The sequence below is a fragment of the Oncorhynchus mykiss genome, chromosome 19 (assembly GCF_057628025.1).
Source record: "Oncorhynchus mykiss isolate SJ-2025 chromosome 19, ASM5762802v1, whole genome shotgun sequence".
NCBI classification, from domain to species: Eukaryota; Metazoa; Chordata; class Actinopteri; order Salmoniformes; family Salmonidae; genus Oncorhynchus; species Oncorhynchus mykiss.
In genome coordinates, this window is record NC_143040.1 from 14,669,791 (window position 1) to 14,689,336 (window position 19,546).

Consider the following 19,546-nt stretch of genomic DNA (forward strand, 5'->3'; position numbering starts at 1 on the left):
TCAATTGAAATAAATAAATTAGGCCCTAATCGATGGATTTCACATGACAAAGGTGCCTTCTCAGCCCGGTCCTGTCGTCCCTGTTCCCCCTATGACTGCGTGACCACGCACGCCTCCAACTCAATCATCAAGTTCGCAGACGACACAACAGTAGTAGGCCTAATTACCAACATTGACGAGACACCCTACAGGGAGGAGGTGAGGGGCGGAGTGGTGCAGGAAAATACCCTCTCCCTCAACGTCAACAAAACGAAGGAGCTGATTGTGGACTTCAGCAAACAGCAGAGGGAGCATGCCCCTATCCACATCGACAGGACGACAGTGGAGAAGGTGGAAAGCTTCAAGTTTCTCAGAATACACATCACTGACGATCTGAAATGGTCCACCCACACAGACAGCAAGGTGAAGAAGGCGCAACAGCATTTCGTTACACCTGCAATAACATCTGCTAAATATGTTTATGTGACCAATATAATTTGATTTGACTGAGCAAGGGCCAGGCCCACTGGGGAGCCAGGCCCAGCCCACTGGGGAGCCAGGCCCAGCCCACTGGGGAGCCAGGCCCAGCCAATCAGAACAAGTTTATGGAAAGATTTGGACTTCTGTTGTTCTTACGGAGACGAGCAACATCTTTTTCAACAAGTCTGAAATATGTCTCGATAGAGTGATTGCGATTGGCTGGAGGTATAAAATAACTATTGCTTCTAAAAGGAGTCGGAGTATGCGCAGGAGAGCAACCTACTGGTTCAATAGAAATGTCAGGATTAGGGGAGCTAAAGAATTCCCTTAAACGGATGTTTCTAAAAAACTTAAACATGTCTACCTTAACATCAAAATCGTTGCACTGGGTTGTAAAGGCACACAATATAACCCTTTATTAAGCAAAGAGAAATGGGCAGGGCTCAATATCTTGCTTGATAAATTAAAGACACAGTGGGACCGTGTGAATGGTCTCCTCTGCCTCTGATAGTGGTTTCTTCTTACCCCGTCGGGTGCGGCATCTCGTCGATGCGCGTGCCTGCAGCCTCCTCCGCCCTTCCGTCCGTTCAGTCTCACGTTGAATAAAAAACGACCATTGGAAGGCGATGAGGCGCTGGTTGTAGAGCATTGATCAGACGGGGGTGGATAGAAGTAAGCGGCATCCCTCCCGCGTCTGTCATGGAGAGGAGGTACAGGACCTCCCTTGTCAGGGTTTCTTTAGAAGTAACTTTACCATCGGCCTGGTCTTTTTTGTCTTGGTTGAATTTCTTGATTTTAAGTTCCTTTATTTCTGTAGACAACTTGTCCTGGAGCGCTTGGTTAGTTTTCATCAGTTCATTGAATATGCCAACATCATTAACAGCTATTTGTAGAATATGCGTTTGTCTTTAATCGTGTTATCCATTTCAATAAAATCATGTTTCAACTGGTCAAGAATTAATGTCATTAAATCAATAGAGCATTTGTTCAGGATGGTACACCAGCGCTCAAATAAATAATCTATGCGCTGTCAAAATAATGGTTATTTAGTATTGAAACCATCTGTGTAACGGTGATAAATCAATTAGTAACCTGAACTACAACACAAAGAAGATAATATTAACAATATTAAGCGCTAACCACTCTGATCATATTCCCTCCCTCAATGCTCCACAAGGAAGCAAAGAACGGTCATCAATGGCAGAGAGCGGATGAACTGAATCATTACTCAAAGCCCGCTTCGCGCTCAGAAGGGAATATCGCATCTCATCATCGTGGGTTACGAGATCTAACACTTTAGAAACACATTTCTCAAGTCAAGAACTATAGAAATGATCCCTGAAAGTATAGTCATAAATAAGTTCAGGGCGAGCGAGGGTAGCCTCTGTTGGAGCTGTTATTCTCACTAACGGTTTCCCACCGTATAAAGAGCACACTATATAGTACCATGTGGCCGAAATCATGCTTATTGGGCTACTTTTCATTAATAGGTCACATAAGGAATCAGTTATTGTCGTGTCTTATGCCCAAGAAAGCTTCATAAAAGACATTTTGAAGTTGCTCCACAATATAACTGTGCAAATGAGGGAGGTGCCAGAAGGTACTCATTGCAGTTTTTATGGGACTGGCATTGGCTGAAAAAGTCAATGGCCTACAATAGAGAAAATACAAGAAAAACATTTTTAGAAATCAAATGTAATTGAAAAGGTAGAGAGAGTTCTGACTGGATTAAAATCAATTATCTCCTATAGAACGTCATGGCAAGGAAAACAGGAACATTAAACAGTATTGAAACCAACTGTGTTGTATAATGGTGATAAACTATTTAATAACCTGAACTACACTACATGTACCAAAGAAGTTAATATTAACAATATTAAGCGCTAACCACTCTGATCATATTCCCTCCCTCAATGCTCCACAAGGAAGCAAAGAACGGTCATCAATGGCAGAAAGCGGATGAACTGAATCATTACTCAAAGCCCGCTTCGCGCTCAGAAGGGAATATCGCATCTCATCATCGTGGGTTACGAGATCTAACACTTTAGAAACACATTTCACAAGTCAAGAACTATAGAAATGATCCCTGAAAGTATAGTCTTAAATAAGTTGAGGGCGAGCGAGGGTAGCCTATGTTGGAGCTGCTATTCTCACTAACGGTTTCCCACCGTATAAAGAGCACACTATAGGACCACGTGCCTGAAATCATGCTTATCGGGCTACTTTTCATTAATAGGTCACATATGGAATGAGTTATTGTCGTGTTTTATGCCCAAGAAAGCTTCATAAAATACATTTTCAAGTTGCTCCACAATATAACTGTGCAAATGAGGGAGGTGCCAGAAGGTACTCACTGCAGTTTTTATGGGACTGGCATTGGCTGAAAAAGTCAATAGCCCACATTAGAGAAAATACAAGAAAAACATTTTTAGAAATCAAATGTAATTGAAAAGGTAGAGTTCTGACTGGATTAAAATCACATATCTCCTATAGAAGAACGTCATAGCAAGGAAAACAGGAACCAACTGTGTTGTATAATGGTGATAAACTATTTAATAACCTGAACTACAATACATGTACCAAAGAAGTTAATATTAACAATATTAAGCGCTAACCACTCTGATCATATTCCCTCCTTCAATGCTCCACAAGGAAGCAAAGAACGGTCATCAATGGCAGAAAGCGGATGAACTGAATCATTACTCAAAGCCCGCTTCGCGCTCAGAAGGGAATATCGCATCTCATCATCGTGGGTTACGAGATCTAACACTTTAGAAACACATTTCACAAGTCAAGAACTATAGAAATGATCCCTGAAAGTATAGTCTTAAATAAGTTGAGGGCGAGCGAGGGTAGCCTATGTTGGAGCTGCTATTCTCACTAACGGTTTCCCACCGTATAAAGAGCACACTATAGGACCACGTGCCTGAAATCATGCTTATCGGGCTACTTTTCATTAATAGGTCACATATGGAATGAGTTATTGCCGTGTTTTATGCCCAAGAAAGCTTCATAAAATACATTTTCAAGTTGCTCCACAATATAACTTTGCAAATGAGGGAGGTGCAAGAAGGAACTCATTCCAGTTTTTATGGGACTGGCATTGGCTGAAAAAGTCAATAGCCCACAATAGAGAAAATACAAGAAAAACATTTTTAGAAATCAAATGTAATTGAAAAGGTAGAGTTCTGACTGGATTAAAATCACATATCTCCTATAGAAGAACGTCATAGCAAGGAAAACAGGAACCAACTGTGTTGTATAATGGTGATAAACTATTTAATAACCTGAACTACACGTACGAAAGAAGTTAATATTAACAATATTAAGCGCTAACCACTCTGATCATATTCCCTCCCTCAATGCTCCACAAGGAAGCAAAGAACGGTCATCAATGGCAGAGAGCGGATGAACTGAATCATTACTCAAAGCCCGCTTCGCGCTCAGAAGGGAATATCGTATCTCATCATCGTGGGTTACGAGATCCACACTTTAGAAACACATTTCTCAAGTCAAGAACTATAGAAATGATCCCTGAAAGTATAGTCTTAACGTATCTTTGGGCAAGCAGGGGAAGTCTATGTCGGGACAAGCATTTCCACTAACGGTTTAATCTAAAGTGTCATTGTCTGCGAGATTTACAGAGGTAAATATACACCCGTTCATGGACACACAATATTCTTGATAAAATGTACGCCAATTACAATAATTATATCTAAAAATGTATTAATATTCTGTGAATGTCAGTACCCACAATACCTTGCTGGTAACAAGCGCTGTTGACTGTGGCGGCAGAGCTGAGCTCGCGGTCAACTTCATATAATGATGCACTTGTTCTTTGTAAATTTAAAACATGACCATATTGAAAAATGTGTTTACATATGTGTATTTTTTCGCGTTATTATAGTGAAATCTGCACAAGAAGTTTCGAAGACATTATATTTACATGGTGGAATCGATTGATGAGCGTACTGGTGCGTTGGGGAGAAGTGTCCTGACGGAATCATAAGAACGCATTTCTCGTTCCACTTTTCAAAAGAAAAGCGCGCTACGCCACAAATTGATCTGCTTTGCGAAATAACGGCACAATAACATTAATATAAAGATATGATTAAAGAAGTAAGAACGCATTCATTAAAGCATTATTAAACGTAGCTGGCTACACAAGCTGGTGTCACGGCCGTAATTATGGAAATACGTTTTAATGTGTCAACCTGGCAAAACTTTACTGAGTAACGTTATCTGACAGTGAGAGGCTAGGAATTTGCGTTAGCTAGCCAACTAACAGCTACATCTAATTTTTCGCTGAACTTACCAGCAGCCACAGGAGACTGCTAAGGACGCTCATAATAATGTATAGAACGAAGAATTGAATGACAGCAAACCCATGGGAACCGTGTTTGAGTCCACTCACTCCGCTCAATTATTACCACAAGCCAGTCCTCCCCAATTCAGGTGCCAGCAGCTCATAGCTAGCCTTCGCAGTGCTCAGTTGATGAAATGAAAATAAACCAACTGCAGTCTTTTTAGAAAAAAATCCATACAATTTGATGATTGAAAATGTAGCTACCCAGCGCTGCCAAATAAAGTTATATCGTTCATGTCCCAGGTGCATGTCAGCTGATAATACAACTTTTGCGGTGAAAAAAAATGTAAAGCCCACGTGCGCATGTCCATTCTATGTAGTTGGCTGAAAAAACAAATACAGTGTGCCATTATGTTCCCTTCAAAAGTCTTTATTCGTGCATTCATCACACTTTTCACTTGCATTCTGTCAAGGTCTTTTCACACCAACCATACACTTCACCGCTTGGTTGAGGGAATGGTCGAGAAATGTGTTTATATGTTCTATAGCGTCTAATATAACGCAAATACGCAGAGTAACTATAAATCAGTTAAGTCAAACCATTTAAGTTATTTAATATTCAAACTAAATACAGAGATACACCTTGAATCGTTGAACATAATTACATCACTATCATGCTTACTGGTCCAAACTTAAAATCAAAACGTCTGCTCATAATATTGCTGTTAAGTAGATTTATATTACAAACAGATTAATAATTCAATAAATAAATATAATCACTACCAATTGAGGTGAAATGTTGGTCAATTACATAGTGAATCAAGGAAACCTAGGTTGCACAGTACACTGGTAGGAGGGCAGGTCAGCAATTTGCTTTCCGAAAAGGTACATTTTCAACGAAATTTGTTGCTGGAATGGAATTAGTTTTGACAGGGAAGACATGTAGAAAACAAGGCACACATGAAAAAAAGTTAGACTTCTTCCCCGCCTAATCATTACAAGCGTAACACACACAACAGACACAACAGACAGAAGACAAGGAGTCTTAAAGGAATATCATGATCTTGCTCTCTCTTTCTCTCATTTGGAAGATCATCAATTGCAAGCATTTCAAAACCATACTACTATTGCTTCATTGTAGAATTCATTGCATTTGTAGGCTATGTATTGATCTTTATTATCTAGCCAGATGACCAAACTTGCTGCTGAATATATGCAAGTAGGCCTGTGTAAACTGGAAAAAAGCACGAATAGAAAAAGACATGATTAAGACATTAAGATTCTCTTCCTTCTCCCATACCTTTCTCTCACTGGTAAAGGCATTTGATACAGATACTACACTTGACCATGCAGGCTCTTACTGTAATGTAAGTCACAGTCTTTATTTGACCATTATTATATATTATTATATTACAAATCTTAATGTGATACGAGCATTTTTTTTATTTATTTTTTACCATAAATCGTTCTATATTATCAGTAATCAGAGATTAGTTACAACTTTCTTTAAACTGTAATTTTTTTGTGCTTTTCAAATGTTTGGTGAGCACTGCTTAAATACTAGGTGCAGTAGTGTAGGCTATGCATCACTGGCCTACTTGCAATGGGAGGAAAATGGATTGCGGAATTGATCCACGATTGGATAAACAGGAGAACTGAAACCAATGAGATGTCTGTTGCAAAACGGCAGCTTCTCTGCATGCTAGTGGAGGGAGTGGTGGCTGAGAACGCAGACTTAAAACCACAATGTTCCCCTGCAGATTGTTCATGGAATCCTTCACCTCCAGTCCCCCTCAATCTCTTTTCCTTGTCTTCATCCTCACCTTCGTCATCCTATTCTCCTCATCTTCCTCCTCTTCCTCTCCTCATCATCCTCTTCCTCCTTCTTTAAAGCCTAGCCTGGAACCTCCTCTAGAGTTGGCGGACCTGTTTGCTGGCCTCGGCACGCAGGCAGATGGGGAAGGAGGCATGTTGTTTCCTGTTCACCTGGTAAACAATGACAATGGTACCATTAAACAGGGAATTTAGCCGGGATGCAGGATATAGACTAATACACAGGACTGTGCTTATTTCTTGTAGCCTGGTCCCAGATCTGTTTTATGCTGTCTTTCCAACTCCTATGGTTATTGTTTGGCGTTAGTTGTCAAGGCAGCACAAACAGATCTGGGGCCAGACTATATTTCTTGTAACAATACTGGAAGAGATTGTAGGGTATTTTAAGTTATTATCATTGGATACTTGCATAGATGCACCATAGTCCTGATATGCTTCTGTAGGTGATCTGAAAGGACTTGATTGGTCTTAAAGTGATATTGTGTCAATCTATCCAGATCTTTTAAGTATAAAGGGAATAGGTCAGAGGTTATAGGTCATCGAGACAGACAGAGCTGCGGTTCGCAGGTCCATTAAGAATAGGTCAGAGGTTATAGGTCATCGAGACAGACAGAGCTGCGGTTCGCAGGTCCATTGAGAATAGGTCAGAGGTTATAAATGAAATGAAAATCAGATTTGATTAGGTCAGAGGTTATAGGTCATAGATGAGATAAGAGATGAGTGGATTGTGGGTAATACTTATCTGCCAGCTAGCTCCTTCTTCATACAGGACTTGAAGGAAGTGAATCGCTCTGCGGTTTTGTAGCCCTGGGGTTTGTGAGCAGCAGATTGGAAGAAACAGATAGGGTGGGAAAAGCGAGAGAGAGAGGAAATAGAAGGAGGGGGTATTGGGATGCTGTTAGTCAAAAGGGAAGCCAGGACGACGAGGCCAAGAGAAATTGAACAGTAATATTTCAGACTCAAGACCCCATGCATAGGACATCAACGTAGGACCCGTTCAAGAGCGATTGATTGGCGTAGTATTACAATTAATTCATACCTATTTCCTGATTATGCAACTGTCATGTGTAGGGCCTAGGAGTTTTCTCTGACCACATGCCTTATCTGACTAGGAAAAACTCTGGGCCCTAGTCATGATGACAATTGTAACTGTTTAACTTCACATACCACCAGGGGGCAGTAAAATACTTTGGAAGTGCAGGGAAGGTAGTCATTTACAACACTACAGACCTCCATATAACTGTGTAACTAGATTTGCTCTAGATAAAGATCTTAAAACTGCCACCACTTTTATGGCTGTTGACTAAAGTTAACAGTCAAAAGCTAGAATCAAATAACATTGTCCAAGTGTAACATAAAATAAAATGAGAGCATGTCAAATTTCTAGTGATGGAAAACCAAACTAGATCGTTCTCACTTTCTCCCTATCTCTCACTCTTCATACCTCTCCTCCACCCCCCCCCCCCCCTCTCTTCATCCTTCTCTCTCTCTCCCTCTCTCTATCCATCTTTCTTCTCTCGCCTTTCCCTCCCACCTTACCTACTTTCACCCCCCCCCTCTCTCTCACCCAAATTCTCCCTTCCCCTTTCCCTCTCTCTCTACCTCAGTCCTCCCCCTCTCTCTGTCCCTACCCTCCCTCCGCGGTGCAGCCGGTCCTTCATAATGCCGATGAACTCCTTGTAGCTCAGCTGGTCGTCGTGGTCCACGTCAAAGATCTTGAAGATGGTGTGGACCAGGTGGCGTGTCAGCTTCAGGCCCGTGGCCACGTACACAGCCCGCCCAAACTCATCTGAGAGAGAGAGCACGGTGATATATAGAGGGGAGAGAGAGGGAGAAGGGGTGGGAAAGCAATAGAGGAAGACAGAGACAAGATACAGATGGTAGAGACAGGAAGAGAGGGGGATACAAAAAAAGAGAACAAGACGGAGGAGAAAAGTAACCTACAGCCATTATTCACAAGAGACTATTGAGCGAAAGGGAAATATCTCCACAGATATGAAATCCTAAAATGGAGGCTTACCTTGGCCAATGGAGCGACTGGCAAAGTTGTACATCTGCATGGCGATGGCAAAGTCCTCCAGGTTGTTGAGGAATTGGAAGAAGGAGCGGAACTCGTCGAAGGTGATGCCCTGTGAAGTAAAAAGACAGGGGATCCCATATAAGTGTGACACACAGAGCAATCTTTAACGGACACGGAGTGACAGACAGCTCTTGCAGTTCTCGGAATAGGGGGGGGGATGCTTCAAGCTCAAACCCATTGGTGATGATGGTCAAATTGGTGACGATGGTATGATCATGTGACCTTTGACCCATGCAACTTTGGCCCCTTTGACTGTAGGGACTAGGCCCGGGAATGACACAACCATGCTACACATTTAATACGTTTGTGTATCAGCTATGAATGTGGTTCCTGAGTGGTTCCTTCTGCAGACGTTGTGAGAGCTGATCATCTGTGCAGCGCCACTGCAAAAATAGAGGTTCACAGGTTTCACAAGTTTCACAACGCAAGGCTTTCTGGGATTTCATCCTTGAAAATCAAACTTCATTATTAGAAACGTAGACACACACTGGTTTGCAGTGTGGAACATGTAGACATATATTAGTTATGGGCCTCCCGAGTGGCGCAGTGGTCTAAGGCTGGTTCGAGTCCAGGCTCTGTCGCAGCCGGCCGCGACCGGGAGAGTCATGGGGCGGCATGCAATTGGCCCAGCGTCATCGGGTTAGGGGAGGGTTTGGCCCGGCAGAGATGTTCTTGTCCCATCGCGCACTAGCGACTCCTGTGGCGGGCCGGGCGCAGTGCACGCTGACCAGGTCACCAGGTGTACAGTGTTTCCTCCGACACATTGGTGTGGCTGGCTTCCGGGTTAAGCGGGCGTTGTGTCAAGAAGCAGTGCGGCTGTGTTGTGTTTCTGAGGACGCACGGCTCTCGACCTTTGCCTCTCCCGAGTCCGTAACGGGAGTTGCAGCGATGCGACAAGACTGTAACTACCAATTGGATACCAGGAAATTGGGGAGAAAAAGGGGTAATTAAAGAAGACCTATATTAGTTTGTGGTTGTCGTTCCATTGATCTAACAGAGCTATTGGCTTTGATGGCTGGAGCCCAAGGTTCCACAAGAGGTGAAGGCATGCTCTAGTGACCACCAATAGTCTGTCTGTAGGTATCACTCATTTCAGCCCGAGCTGCATCACACTAAAACAAAGAATAAAAGAAAGGTATGAGACACAGGAGGCTGGTCACACCTTAATTGGGGAGGACAGACTCGTGGTAATGACTGGAGAAGAATCAGTGGAATGGTATCAAACATATGGTTTCCATGGTTTCTAGGTGTTGGATGCCATTCCATTTGCTCCGTTCCAGACATTATTTAGAGCCGTTCTCCCCTCAGCAGCCTCCACTGGGATGAGAGACTGTAAACGTGGCCTAGTGATGACAACACAGAGAGGCATTCTGAAGTGGTGACTAACACCAGTCTATTTCACATACAAAATTCTGCTATGGAAACATCCTGGTGGGGGTTCTCTACAAGCCCGACCTGTGGAACTTCCTTCTTCCTTTTCACCAAGTTTCCTCATTTTAAACACCCTTGGCTGAGGTTAAACCTCCCCAAGTAATCTCCTTTACAAAACCAGTTAGCGAACACAGTTAGCCTGCTGCTAAGGTTAAACCTCCCCAAGTAATCTCCTTTACAAAACCAGTTAGCTAACACAGGTAGCCTGCTGCTAAGGTTAAACCTCCCCAAGTAATCTCCTTCATAAAACCAGTTAGCTAACACAGGTAGCCTGCTGCTAAGGTTCAAACTCCACAAGTAATCTCCTTTACAAAACCAGTTAGCTAACACAGGTAGCCTGCTGCTAAGGTTAAACCTCCCCAAGTAATCTCCTTTACAAAACCAGTTAGCTAACACAGGTAGCCTGCTGCTAAGGTTAAACCTCCCCAAGTAATCTCCTTTACAAAACCAGTTAGCTAACACAGGTAGCCTGCTGCTAAGGTTAAACCTCCCCAAGTAATCTCCTTTACAAAACCAGTTAGCTAACACAGGTAGCCTGCTGCTAAGGTTAAACCTCCCCAAGTAATCTCCTTCACAAAACCAGTTAGCTAACACAGGTAGCCTGCTGCTGAGGCTAGCAAACACAGACCAGTAGCGAACAATGCTCTCTAAATCAGCACAGTGTGTGTGGACAGACAGGGAAGTGTTTAACCGTCTGACTAACTAGGACCTGTTGGAACTTAAAGTGGGAGATATGTAACGATGTGTAAAATGCCTTAGACAAACAGAGTGTGTGTGCCAGTGTGTATCTGTCTGCGCGGTCAACAAATCCATTCCGGGCGAGTGGCCCTTACCTGCCTGGTCCTCCTTTGATGCCCTGTGAACCCGATAGCCTCCATGCAAACAGACAGGAGCCAGCCACCCCAGTGATACCTACAGACAGATTGGGCCATAGAGTAATCTAGAAAATACTATTGGAGGTCACTGGAGCATTCCTTCACCTCCTGTGGAACATTGGGCTCCAGCCTGCTAGCTCAATGGAACGACCACCACTAACTAATGGATGTCTACATGTACGACACCGCAAAGCAACGGGCGTCTACGTTTCTTACTGAGACTTCTGATGAATGGATGAGTACGGCAGAATGCCTGGCTGACAGTGGACTTGTTGAACTGAGTGGGTTACCTAACGAGGCGTATTCAGGAAAACACCTGCATTGGAAGTAGACCTATAAGATGCAGGTCCACTAATTGCTTCAGTTAAAACTGTACGGCCCACCAACAGTATGAGAAACTCATCTTGAGTGGGCTAATTGACTGAGCAGACTTGTAAATCTTTTGACATCGTGTTTAGGTATGTATCAACTTCTACCTCTAAACCATAAGACTGCTGAACAATTAATCAAATACACACCCGGACTTTGTTTCTACACTGCTGCTACTCGCTGTTAATCATCTATGCAAAGTCACTTTAACCCTACCTACATGTACAAATGACCTGGACTAACCTGTACCCCGGTACATTGACTCTGTACCGGTACCTCCTGTATATGGCCTCATTATTATCATTTTTATTGTGTTCTTTTTTTGTTTGTTGCTTTAGTTGATTAATTATTTAGTCAAAATGTTCTTAACTCTATTTTCTCAAAACGGTATTGTTGGTAAGTAAACATTTCACGGTAAGGTCTACACCTGCTTTAATACCATTTGATTTGATTTGATCGGGCGTGGGTGGGTGAAGAACCAGGGGTCCGTTAAAAAATGACTCAAGACAACAGTGAGGCAGAGCAGACAGGACGTGCTAAGAAGATGATTCCTCTCATCATTAGGGAATAGGGACAAACCTGTTGTCTCTGCCAGAGCGTGGAAAGATAAAACACAAGAAGAACGTTGCATGAACACGAGGACAAAAACACTGCAGAACTTCATTTTCCATCTTCATGCAGTTGGTTAAATAACTTGGGAAGTTTTCGAAGCAAAGTGCAGTGTAGGCAGAACATACCGTCTTGGCTGTGGGGTGTGTTGATGCGTATCCAAACCGATAGATTCACAACGTGCTGTTCATGCAGATCAAGGCTCTACTGTACATTACACACATTGATTTGCCATTAAGGGACGGAAAGTGTTGCATAATATAATAACAATCGATCAGAGAAAAAAATGTAGGAGCAGAAAGTGCCGGTATACACACTTTACTCAAAAACGTCACTTTACACTGGATCCAACTCCAACTCTACATGAACACAACAAAGCGTTAGCTAGCTAGAGCCAGATAACTCAAAGTCTTTGTATACGACACAGAGCACAACACACTGGCTTGTCGATCAATCAACAGTTATCACACATAAGAGTAGGGCAATGGGGTCAGCGCCATTGAGAACCAGTCAGTCAGTCAGTGAGTGAGTCAGAGCTGGCCCGTCAGATTACACTGGTCCTTACAACTGGCCTTCAGGTGTTGGCCCGTCAGATTACACTGGTCCTTACAACTGGCCTTCAGGTGTTGGCCCGTCAGATTACACTGGTCCTTACAACTGGCCTTCAGGTGTTGGCCCGTCAGATTACACTGGTCCTTACAACTGGCCTTCAGGTGTTGGCCCGTCAGATTACACTGGTCCTTACAACTGGCCTTCAGGTGTTGGCCCGTCAGATTACACTGGTCCTTACAACTGGCCTTCAGGTGTTGGCCCGTCAGATTACACTGGTCCTTACAACTGGCCTTCAGGTGTTGGCCCGTCAGATTACACTGGTCCTTACAACTGGCCTTCAGGTGTTGGCCCGTCAGATTACACTGGTCCTTACAACTGGCCTTCAGGTGTTGGCCCGTCAGATTACACTGGTCCTTACAACTGGCCTTCAGGTGTTGGCCCATCAGATTACACTGGTCCTTACAACTGGCCTTCAGGTGTTGGCCCGTCAGATTACACTGGTCCTTACAACTGGCCTTCAGGTGTTGGCCCGTCAGATTACAACTGGCCTTCAGGTGTTGGCCCGTCAGATTACAACTGGCCTTCAGGTGTTGGCCCGTCAGATTACAACTGGCCTTCAGGTGTTGGCCCGTCAGATTACAACTGGCCTTCAGGTGTTGGCCCGTCAGATTACACTGGTCCTTACAACTGGCTGTCAGGTGTAAGTGTCAGATGTAACGGATTCACTATCTCTAGTTGATCTAACTGATGGGCCAGTGGTGCGTTCAGGTGTAGAGAGAAAAAGACACAGTGCCCGGAGGACCATGACAAGGTGGGAACACAAATATAGAGGGTAGGAGGGGGGAATAGGGGTCAGGGGGTCAGGTGGGGCAGGAAGGGCTGAGAGGGGGAGTGGGGTGATGGGAGAGACATCGAGGAGGTTAAAGGGGTGAGAGAGTAAAGGGAGGTGAACAGAAAGTGTGGGTTGTGGAAGAAAGAGAGAGACAGACCAGTACAGGGCCTGTTTCTTCAAAGAATCTCAGAGTAGAAGTTCTGATCTAGGATCAGGACCCCACCTGGCCCTATAACCTCATTCATTATGAGCTAAAAGGCTATACTGATCGTAGTTAAACATTCCTACTCAGAGACACTTTGTGAAATGTGGAAGTAGAAGAGGGAGAGAGGAGAGAGAGAGGGAGAGAGGGATGAAGAGGAGGAGAGAGAGGGGGGGAGGGAGAGAGGGAGGGAGGGGAAAGTAGATTATAGAGTGCTTGACCACACTCGTGTCATGCTATGGTTCAAGGTTCTAGATGTAGTCTACCTTCTCATGTGTGTGTGTGTGTTCCTCTACCTTCTCATGTGTGTGTGTTCCTCTACCTTCTCATGTGTGTGTGTTCCTCTACCTTCTCATGTGTGTGTGTTCCTCTACCTTCTCATGTGTGTGTGTTCCTCTACCTTCTCGTCAGGGATGCTCTGGCGGACGTTGTCCAGGTAACTGCTGATGTTCTCTACGTTGGTGTAACGCAGCAGGATGCGGGCAAAGTCCTCCTCACTGATGGTGGTCATGCCTTTAGAGTAGGTCAGGAACTCTATCTCCAAAACCTCTGTCTGGAGGTTATCCATGAACCTGGGAGAGAGAGAGAGGACCAAGTAACAGAGAGAAGGTACATGTCTATGGTATCGCAGTATGTATCTATGGAATCGCAGTATGTGTCTATGGTAGTGCAGTATGTGTCTATGGTAGTGCAGTAAGTGTCTATGGTAGTGCAGTAAGTGTCTATGGTAGTGCAGTATGTGTCTATGGTAGTGCAGTATGTGTCTATGGTATCGCAGTATGTGTCTATGGTAGTGCAGTAAGTGTCTATGGTAGTGCAGTAAGTGTCTATGGTAGTGCAGTAAGTGTCTATGATAGTGCAGTATGTGTCTATGGTAGTGCAGTATGTGTCTAGTGCAGTATGTGTCTATGGTATCGCAGTATGTGTCTATGGTAGTGCAGTAAGTGTCTATGGTAGTGCAGTAAGTGTCTATGGTAGTGCAGTAAGTGTCTATGATAGTGCAGTATGTGTCTATGGTAGTGCAGTATGTGTCTAGTGCAGTATGTGTCTATGGTAGTGCAGTACGTGTCTATGGTAGTGCAGTAAGTGTCTATGGTAGTGCAGTAAGTGTCTATGGTAATGCAGTAAGTGTCTATGGTAGTGCAGTATGTGTCTATGGTAGTGCAGTATGTGTCTATGGTAGTGCAGTACGTGTCTATGGTAGTGCAGTATGTGTCTATGGTAGTGCAGTAAGTGTCTATGGTAGTGCAGTATGTGTCTATGGTAGTGCAGTAAGTGTCTATGGTAGTGCAGTAAGTGTCTATGGTAGTGCAGTACGTGTCTATGGTAGTGCAGTATGTGTCTATGGTAGTGCAGTATGTGTCTATGGTAGTGCAGTACATGTCTATGGTAGTGCAGTATGTGTCTATGGTAGTGCAGTATGTGTCTATGGTAGTGCAGTACGTGTCTATGGTAGTGCAGTACGTGTCTATGGTAGTGCAGTATCTGTCTATAGTAGTGCAGTATGTGTCTATGGTAGTGCAGTATGTGTGTGAGAGTAACTGAATAGTAGATCTGAGTATGAGAGAGCAGTAAAACTGAAACAAGCGACAGAGTAGATTAACTATGTTCCACAGACCGTCATTTTATAGGGCTCTATTACGATGAATCAATTAATCGGCATGGCGATACCTGTAGAAGTCGTCAAAGGTCAGCTCCGCCTTCCCCTTCTTCCCAAAGAAGTGCACCAGCAGTGTGGTGTCAATCATCATACCCTCCTCTGCACGCTGACATCCCATTGGCCAGACAGGGGTAGAGGGGCGGGGAGAAAAGAAAAACAATGCAGTGACTGACATACAACACACTCTCTGATTGAATGAGGAGTGGGGACCGGTCCGTGTGGATGGGATCATGAATCCAAGATGGCAGCCATCGTACCGAACAACCAGCCAGTCGCATGTGAGGTGCATCAACGGGGCAACAACAGTCAGTCAAGTCAATTAATCAATCAGCTTCACCAAGTGTTCACAACAAGGCTTGAGTCTGAGCAGCACCTGCACAGATCCACTGATCTCCAAACCATCCGTGTGTTATAGCTGTTAGTAGACATATTGGATTAGGGCTATCGGATGGTGTGTAGATCGGATATTCCTGTGCAGCCCAGACTGATAAATGGTAGTGTTGCAGCCAGCAGTGTGACAGACAGACAGACAGGACAGGAGAGCACACAGACAGGTAAGGCTATAGACAGACGGACAGACAGACACACACAAAGACATGCCTGTAGACACGCAGAGAGAAGGAGGAGAAAGAGAGAGAGCGGAGGAGACAGACGACACACTGTCATTTTAGCTGAGACAGGCACATATGCCACCACATCCCATGCATTTCTGTTCAAACCCCCAAACACCACACATAGAAAACCACAGCAGAACAGAAAACCCAACAGAAATGTGCACAAGAATGTGAGCAAGATTCCACCTTTTTCTAAAAGACTGTAACATAATTAGGTGTCTTTGAAGTAATTCTGAATTCTTTCATGTTTTCTTTCTTTCTGCCCTCTAAACCACTCTCTCTGTGTACAAAATATCCCTCCCTCTCTTCTGCGTGGGCTTTGTAAGGGATCTGGGATATTTGAAACCAATTAGGGTGTATTTGGGATGTTTATGTATTTACCGCGGTTTTGTAATCCGCTGTTTAACACTACCTTAATCCCGGGGAGTCGGAAAATTCCGGAAAAGGGGGAAGGGGGGTGTATCGGCGTGTGTGTGTGTGTGTGTGTAGGAGGGGATAATTCAGAAAAAGGTGTTTATATGACTGGGCTTTATCACATAATAACGGATACAGGCCAAATCCCGAGGAACCCTGTCTGAGCTTCCAAGGGCCCATAGAGGGCGATATCGATCGATGATTGATATAAAAACCAAATGGGCCAATAGGTTTGGTCCCTCTCCCCGCCATGCCCCACCCTTCCCCCAATCCAACCAATCCGGCGTCATGCTGAAGGCAGAGTGTAACTGGCATTGGCAAACTCTCATCATATCCTTCTCCATAGGGGGAGACTGCATTCAGCCAAGTTCAGATTCAGCAGTAGCTTCACGATGCTATACGGCTAATTAAACTGGTCCCAGGTCAGTCCGTGCTGTCTCGCCAAGGTTGAGTCAACTGTGACAAGACAGCATAAAACTGATCTGAGACCAGGCTGGCAAATGTCTAATACCTTTAGTCTAAAGTCCTAATCCACCAGGGAACGGGAAAAATTATTCAAAGGAAAAAAGAACAGAATTGAAAGAAGAGACATTGTCATCGTTCCGCTTGACGGCCCAAATGAAGGCACTTTTGACGGCCGATGCCAGATGTTGTTTGGAAACATCATACTGTGTAGAATTAAAATGTACTCCCCAGGGATGGAATTTAAAAACAATGCAACTAAAAGATAATGGAGAAATCATGTAAGGATAGGTCTATTTCACATGCTGTATAGGGACGAGTCAGTGTCTCTCAAAGGAAATCATGTTTAGTAGCATTATGTCACTGTAAAAACTAACTAACACTTATCAGTCTGTTTCAGTTGTGTAACTTTTAGATTCTTACACTAATTATATACCAAACAAAAATATAAACGCAACATACAATTTCGGATTTTACTTAGACACATTTTATATAAGGATATCATGAAATTGAAATAAATCTATTAGGCCCTGATCTATGGATTTCACAAGACTGGGCAGGGGCGCAGCCATGGGGTGGCCTGGGAGGGCATAGGCCCACCCACTCGTGAGCCAGGCCCAGCCAATAAGGATGGGTTTTTCCCCACAAAAGGACTTTATTACAGACAGAAATGCGTTTCAGTTTCATCAGCTGTCTGGGTGTCTGGTCTCAGATGATCCCGCAGGTAAAGAAGCCAGATGTGGAGGTCCTGGGCTGGCGTAGTTACACGTGGTCTGGGGTTGTGAGGCCAGTTGGATGTACTGCCAAATTCTCTAAAACGACATCGGAGGTGGCTTATGGTAGAGAAATTAACATTAAATTATCTGGCAACAGCTCTGGTGGACATTCCTGCAGTCAATTGCATGCTCCCTCAAAACTTGAGACATCTGTGGCATTGTGTTATGTGACAAAACGGCACAATTCAGAGTGGCCTTTTGTTGTCCCCAGCACAAGGTGCACCTTTGTAATGACAACGCTGTTTAATCAGCTTCTTGATATGCCACACCTGTCAGGTGGATGGATTATCTTGGCAAAAGAGAAATGCTCACTAACAGGGATGAACAAATGTGTGCACATTTAAGAGAACAAAGCTTTTTGTGAGTATGGAACATTTCTGGGATATTTTATTTCAGCTCATGAAATATTGGCCCAACACTTTACATGTGTTTATATTTTTGTTTTGTATAGCTTTACATAGAAATGAAGTATCACTCTGTCATACTTAAACGGACTATCTTCTTCAAGTGGCTTCCCTATAAAACGTACAACTTCTTATATCTCATGGCATCTGTGGTTTGAGGATGTGTTTATTTTTGCAAAAGGAATAAACGTGTAAAATATACATGGTGAAATGACTAGCTTCTTCTTCAAAAGGCAAGCCCCTATATGACACATTCTCTTTGCGCCCAGACTAGACAATACACGTGTTTACTTCTTCTCCTTTCTACCACCCATCTCTCTCTCTTTCTTTCTCTCCCTCTCTCTCTCCTGGAAGAGTGAGATCACGACCTGACACCTCTCGGTTCCTGGAAGCTGGGGAGCGCGAGTATGTGAGCTCATCGCTATCGACGACATAATGGTTATCACGCCCACCAGGCGTGCGAGTCAGCACCTGGTTTGTGTGTGTGTTTGTGTGTGTGTGTCCCCGCTGTGGCCTTTGATCTCAGAACAGAGGTGAAAAACAGTGATTACTGATGTCAACCCCTAAAACGTCTCTCTCTCTCTCTCTCTCTCTCGCTCACTCCCATCCCTCCCTCCCTCTCCTGAATAACACATTAGACCTGTTATTGGAGGTCTGGAGAGTCAGCCAGCCAGACAGTCCTTTCTGACACAGACAAACACAGGGGGCCTAATGGGAGACTCATCATGATAGAGAACCTGAATAGGAGTTAAACACACATCCCTCCTCTCTCTCTCTCTCTCTCTCTCTCTCTCTCTCTCTCTCCCTCTCTATCTCTCCCTCTCTCTTTGATAGACTGAACCCTTTCATCTAGAGGCTATGTAAATACAGGTCATCTCCATGATCTCCTGCAGTCTCCCAGTGTTATTGTCTCTCCTCTGCTTCCGCTGCTAGCCACCTATTAGCCAACAAATAGGCTGCCAAACAAGTCGTCAGGCTGAGAAACACTGGACTGCCAAGTCAGCCGTGCTCAATTGTAGACGGACGGCAATGATCTAAAGTGTGTGTGTGTGTGTGTGTGTGTGTGTGTGTGTGTGTGTGTGTGTGTGTGCGGTGCGGTGCGGTGCTAGAATGATGATGTTGTTTTGGTATAACACTTTGTAGCTAAGCAGGTCGTCACTGTATTTTATGCTAAGAACGTTTTCTAACTGTATTTTCTTGACAAACGGGGGCTGACATGCAGGGGACAACAACAACCACCAGGACCCAACACAGAGAGGTGGCGGGAGGTAACATCGATAAGCATGAAACACAAGAGAAACAAATAGGTTTTATAACCATAAAACAAAAACACAACATCTGAATCTAACAATCTAATAGAGAAAAAACAATAGACTACACAGTGACAGAGCTGTCCTATGGCTATGGATGGATGGGTCAAAGCCAAGGGAAGAGTATTGACCTTTTCCAGTCAAAGGAGGGATGGGATCAAGTGACTAAAAGAACCACTAGAAACCAAGAGAGAGATGGTCGGGTATGAGAGACACAAATGGACGAATGAATGGACAGAGGACCAGTATACCTCTGCCAGGTCTGAGAACTGCTAAATGGATCTAGGCTGCGAATGATGGAGGGATAGATGGCAGAAAAGAAGGAGGGGAGAAAGAAACGAGGGAGGAAGGGTGGACA

General features: G+C 44.0%; 1 protein-coding gene and 4 non-coding genes across 7 annotated transcripts in view; all 5 read right to left on the bottom strand.

Moving 5' to 3' along the window:
- Positions 1 to 1,597: 1,597 nt before the first annotated feature.
- Positions 1,598 to 1,813, bottom strand: LOC118941550 (small nucleolar RNA U3). Its single transcript, XR_005037847.2, has one exon. It is a non-coding gene; the product is annotated as a small nucleolar RNA U3 (small nucleolar RNA).
- A 532-nt stretch (positions 1,814 to 2,345) lies between these two features.
- Positions 2,346 to 2,561, bottom strand: LOC118941551 (small nucleolar RNA U3). The gene has a single exon (XR_005037848.2). It is a non-coding gene; the product is annotated as a small nucleolar RNA U3 (small nucleolar RNA).
- A 511-nt stretch (positions 2,562 to 3,072) lies between these two features.
- LOC118941564 (small nucleolar RNA U3) lies at positions 3,073 to 3,288 on the bottom strand. Its single transcript, XR_005037861.2, has one exon. It is a non-coding gene; the product is annotated as a small nucleolar RNA U3 (small nucleolar RNA).
- Positions 3,289 to 3,794: 506 nt separating this feature from the next.
- LOC118941560 (small nucleolar RNA U3) lies at positions 3,795 to 4,009 on the bottom strand. The gene has a single exon (XR_005037857.2). It is a non-coding gene; the product is annotated as a small nucleolar RNA U3 (small nucleolar RNA).
- A 2,580-nt stretch (positions 4,010 to 6,589) lies between these two features.
- Positions 6,590 to 19,546, bottom strand: part of LOC110534793 (calcium uptake protein 3, mitochondrial) — a 54,498-nt gene continuing 41,541 nt past the window's right edge. For 2 of the 3 annotated variants that reach the window (XM_090210220.1, XM_090210219.1), the window contains 6 exons: positions 15,220 to 15,314; positions 13,949 to 14,120; positions 8,619 to 8,727; positions 8,230 to 8,387; positions 7,341 to 7,405; positions 6,590 to 6,754 (listed from right to left, as the gene is read on the bottom strand). In XM_090210220.1, the coding sequence (XP_090066346.1) occupies positions 6,748 to 6,754; positions 7,341 to 7,405; positions 8,230 to 8,387; positions 8,619 to 8,727; positions 13,949 to 14,120; positions 15,220 to 15,314 (606 nt within the window). In that variant the 3' untranslated portion in view covers positions 6,590 to 6,747. Of the gene's footprint in view, positions 6,755 to 7,336; positions 7,406 to 8,229; positions 8,388 to 8,618; positions 8,728 to 13,948; positions 14,121 to 15,219; positions 15,315 to 19,546 lie in introns of those variants that run through there. The other variant, XM_090210218.1, reaches the window with a different exon arrangement.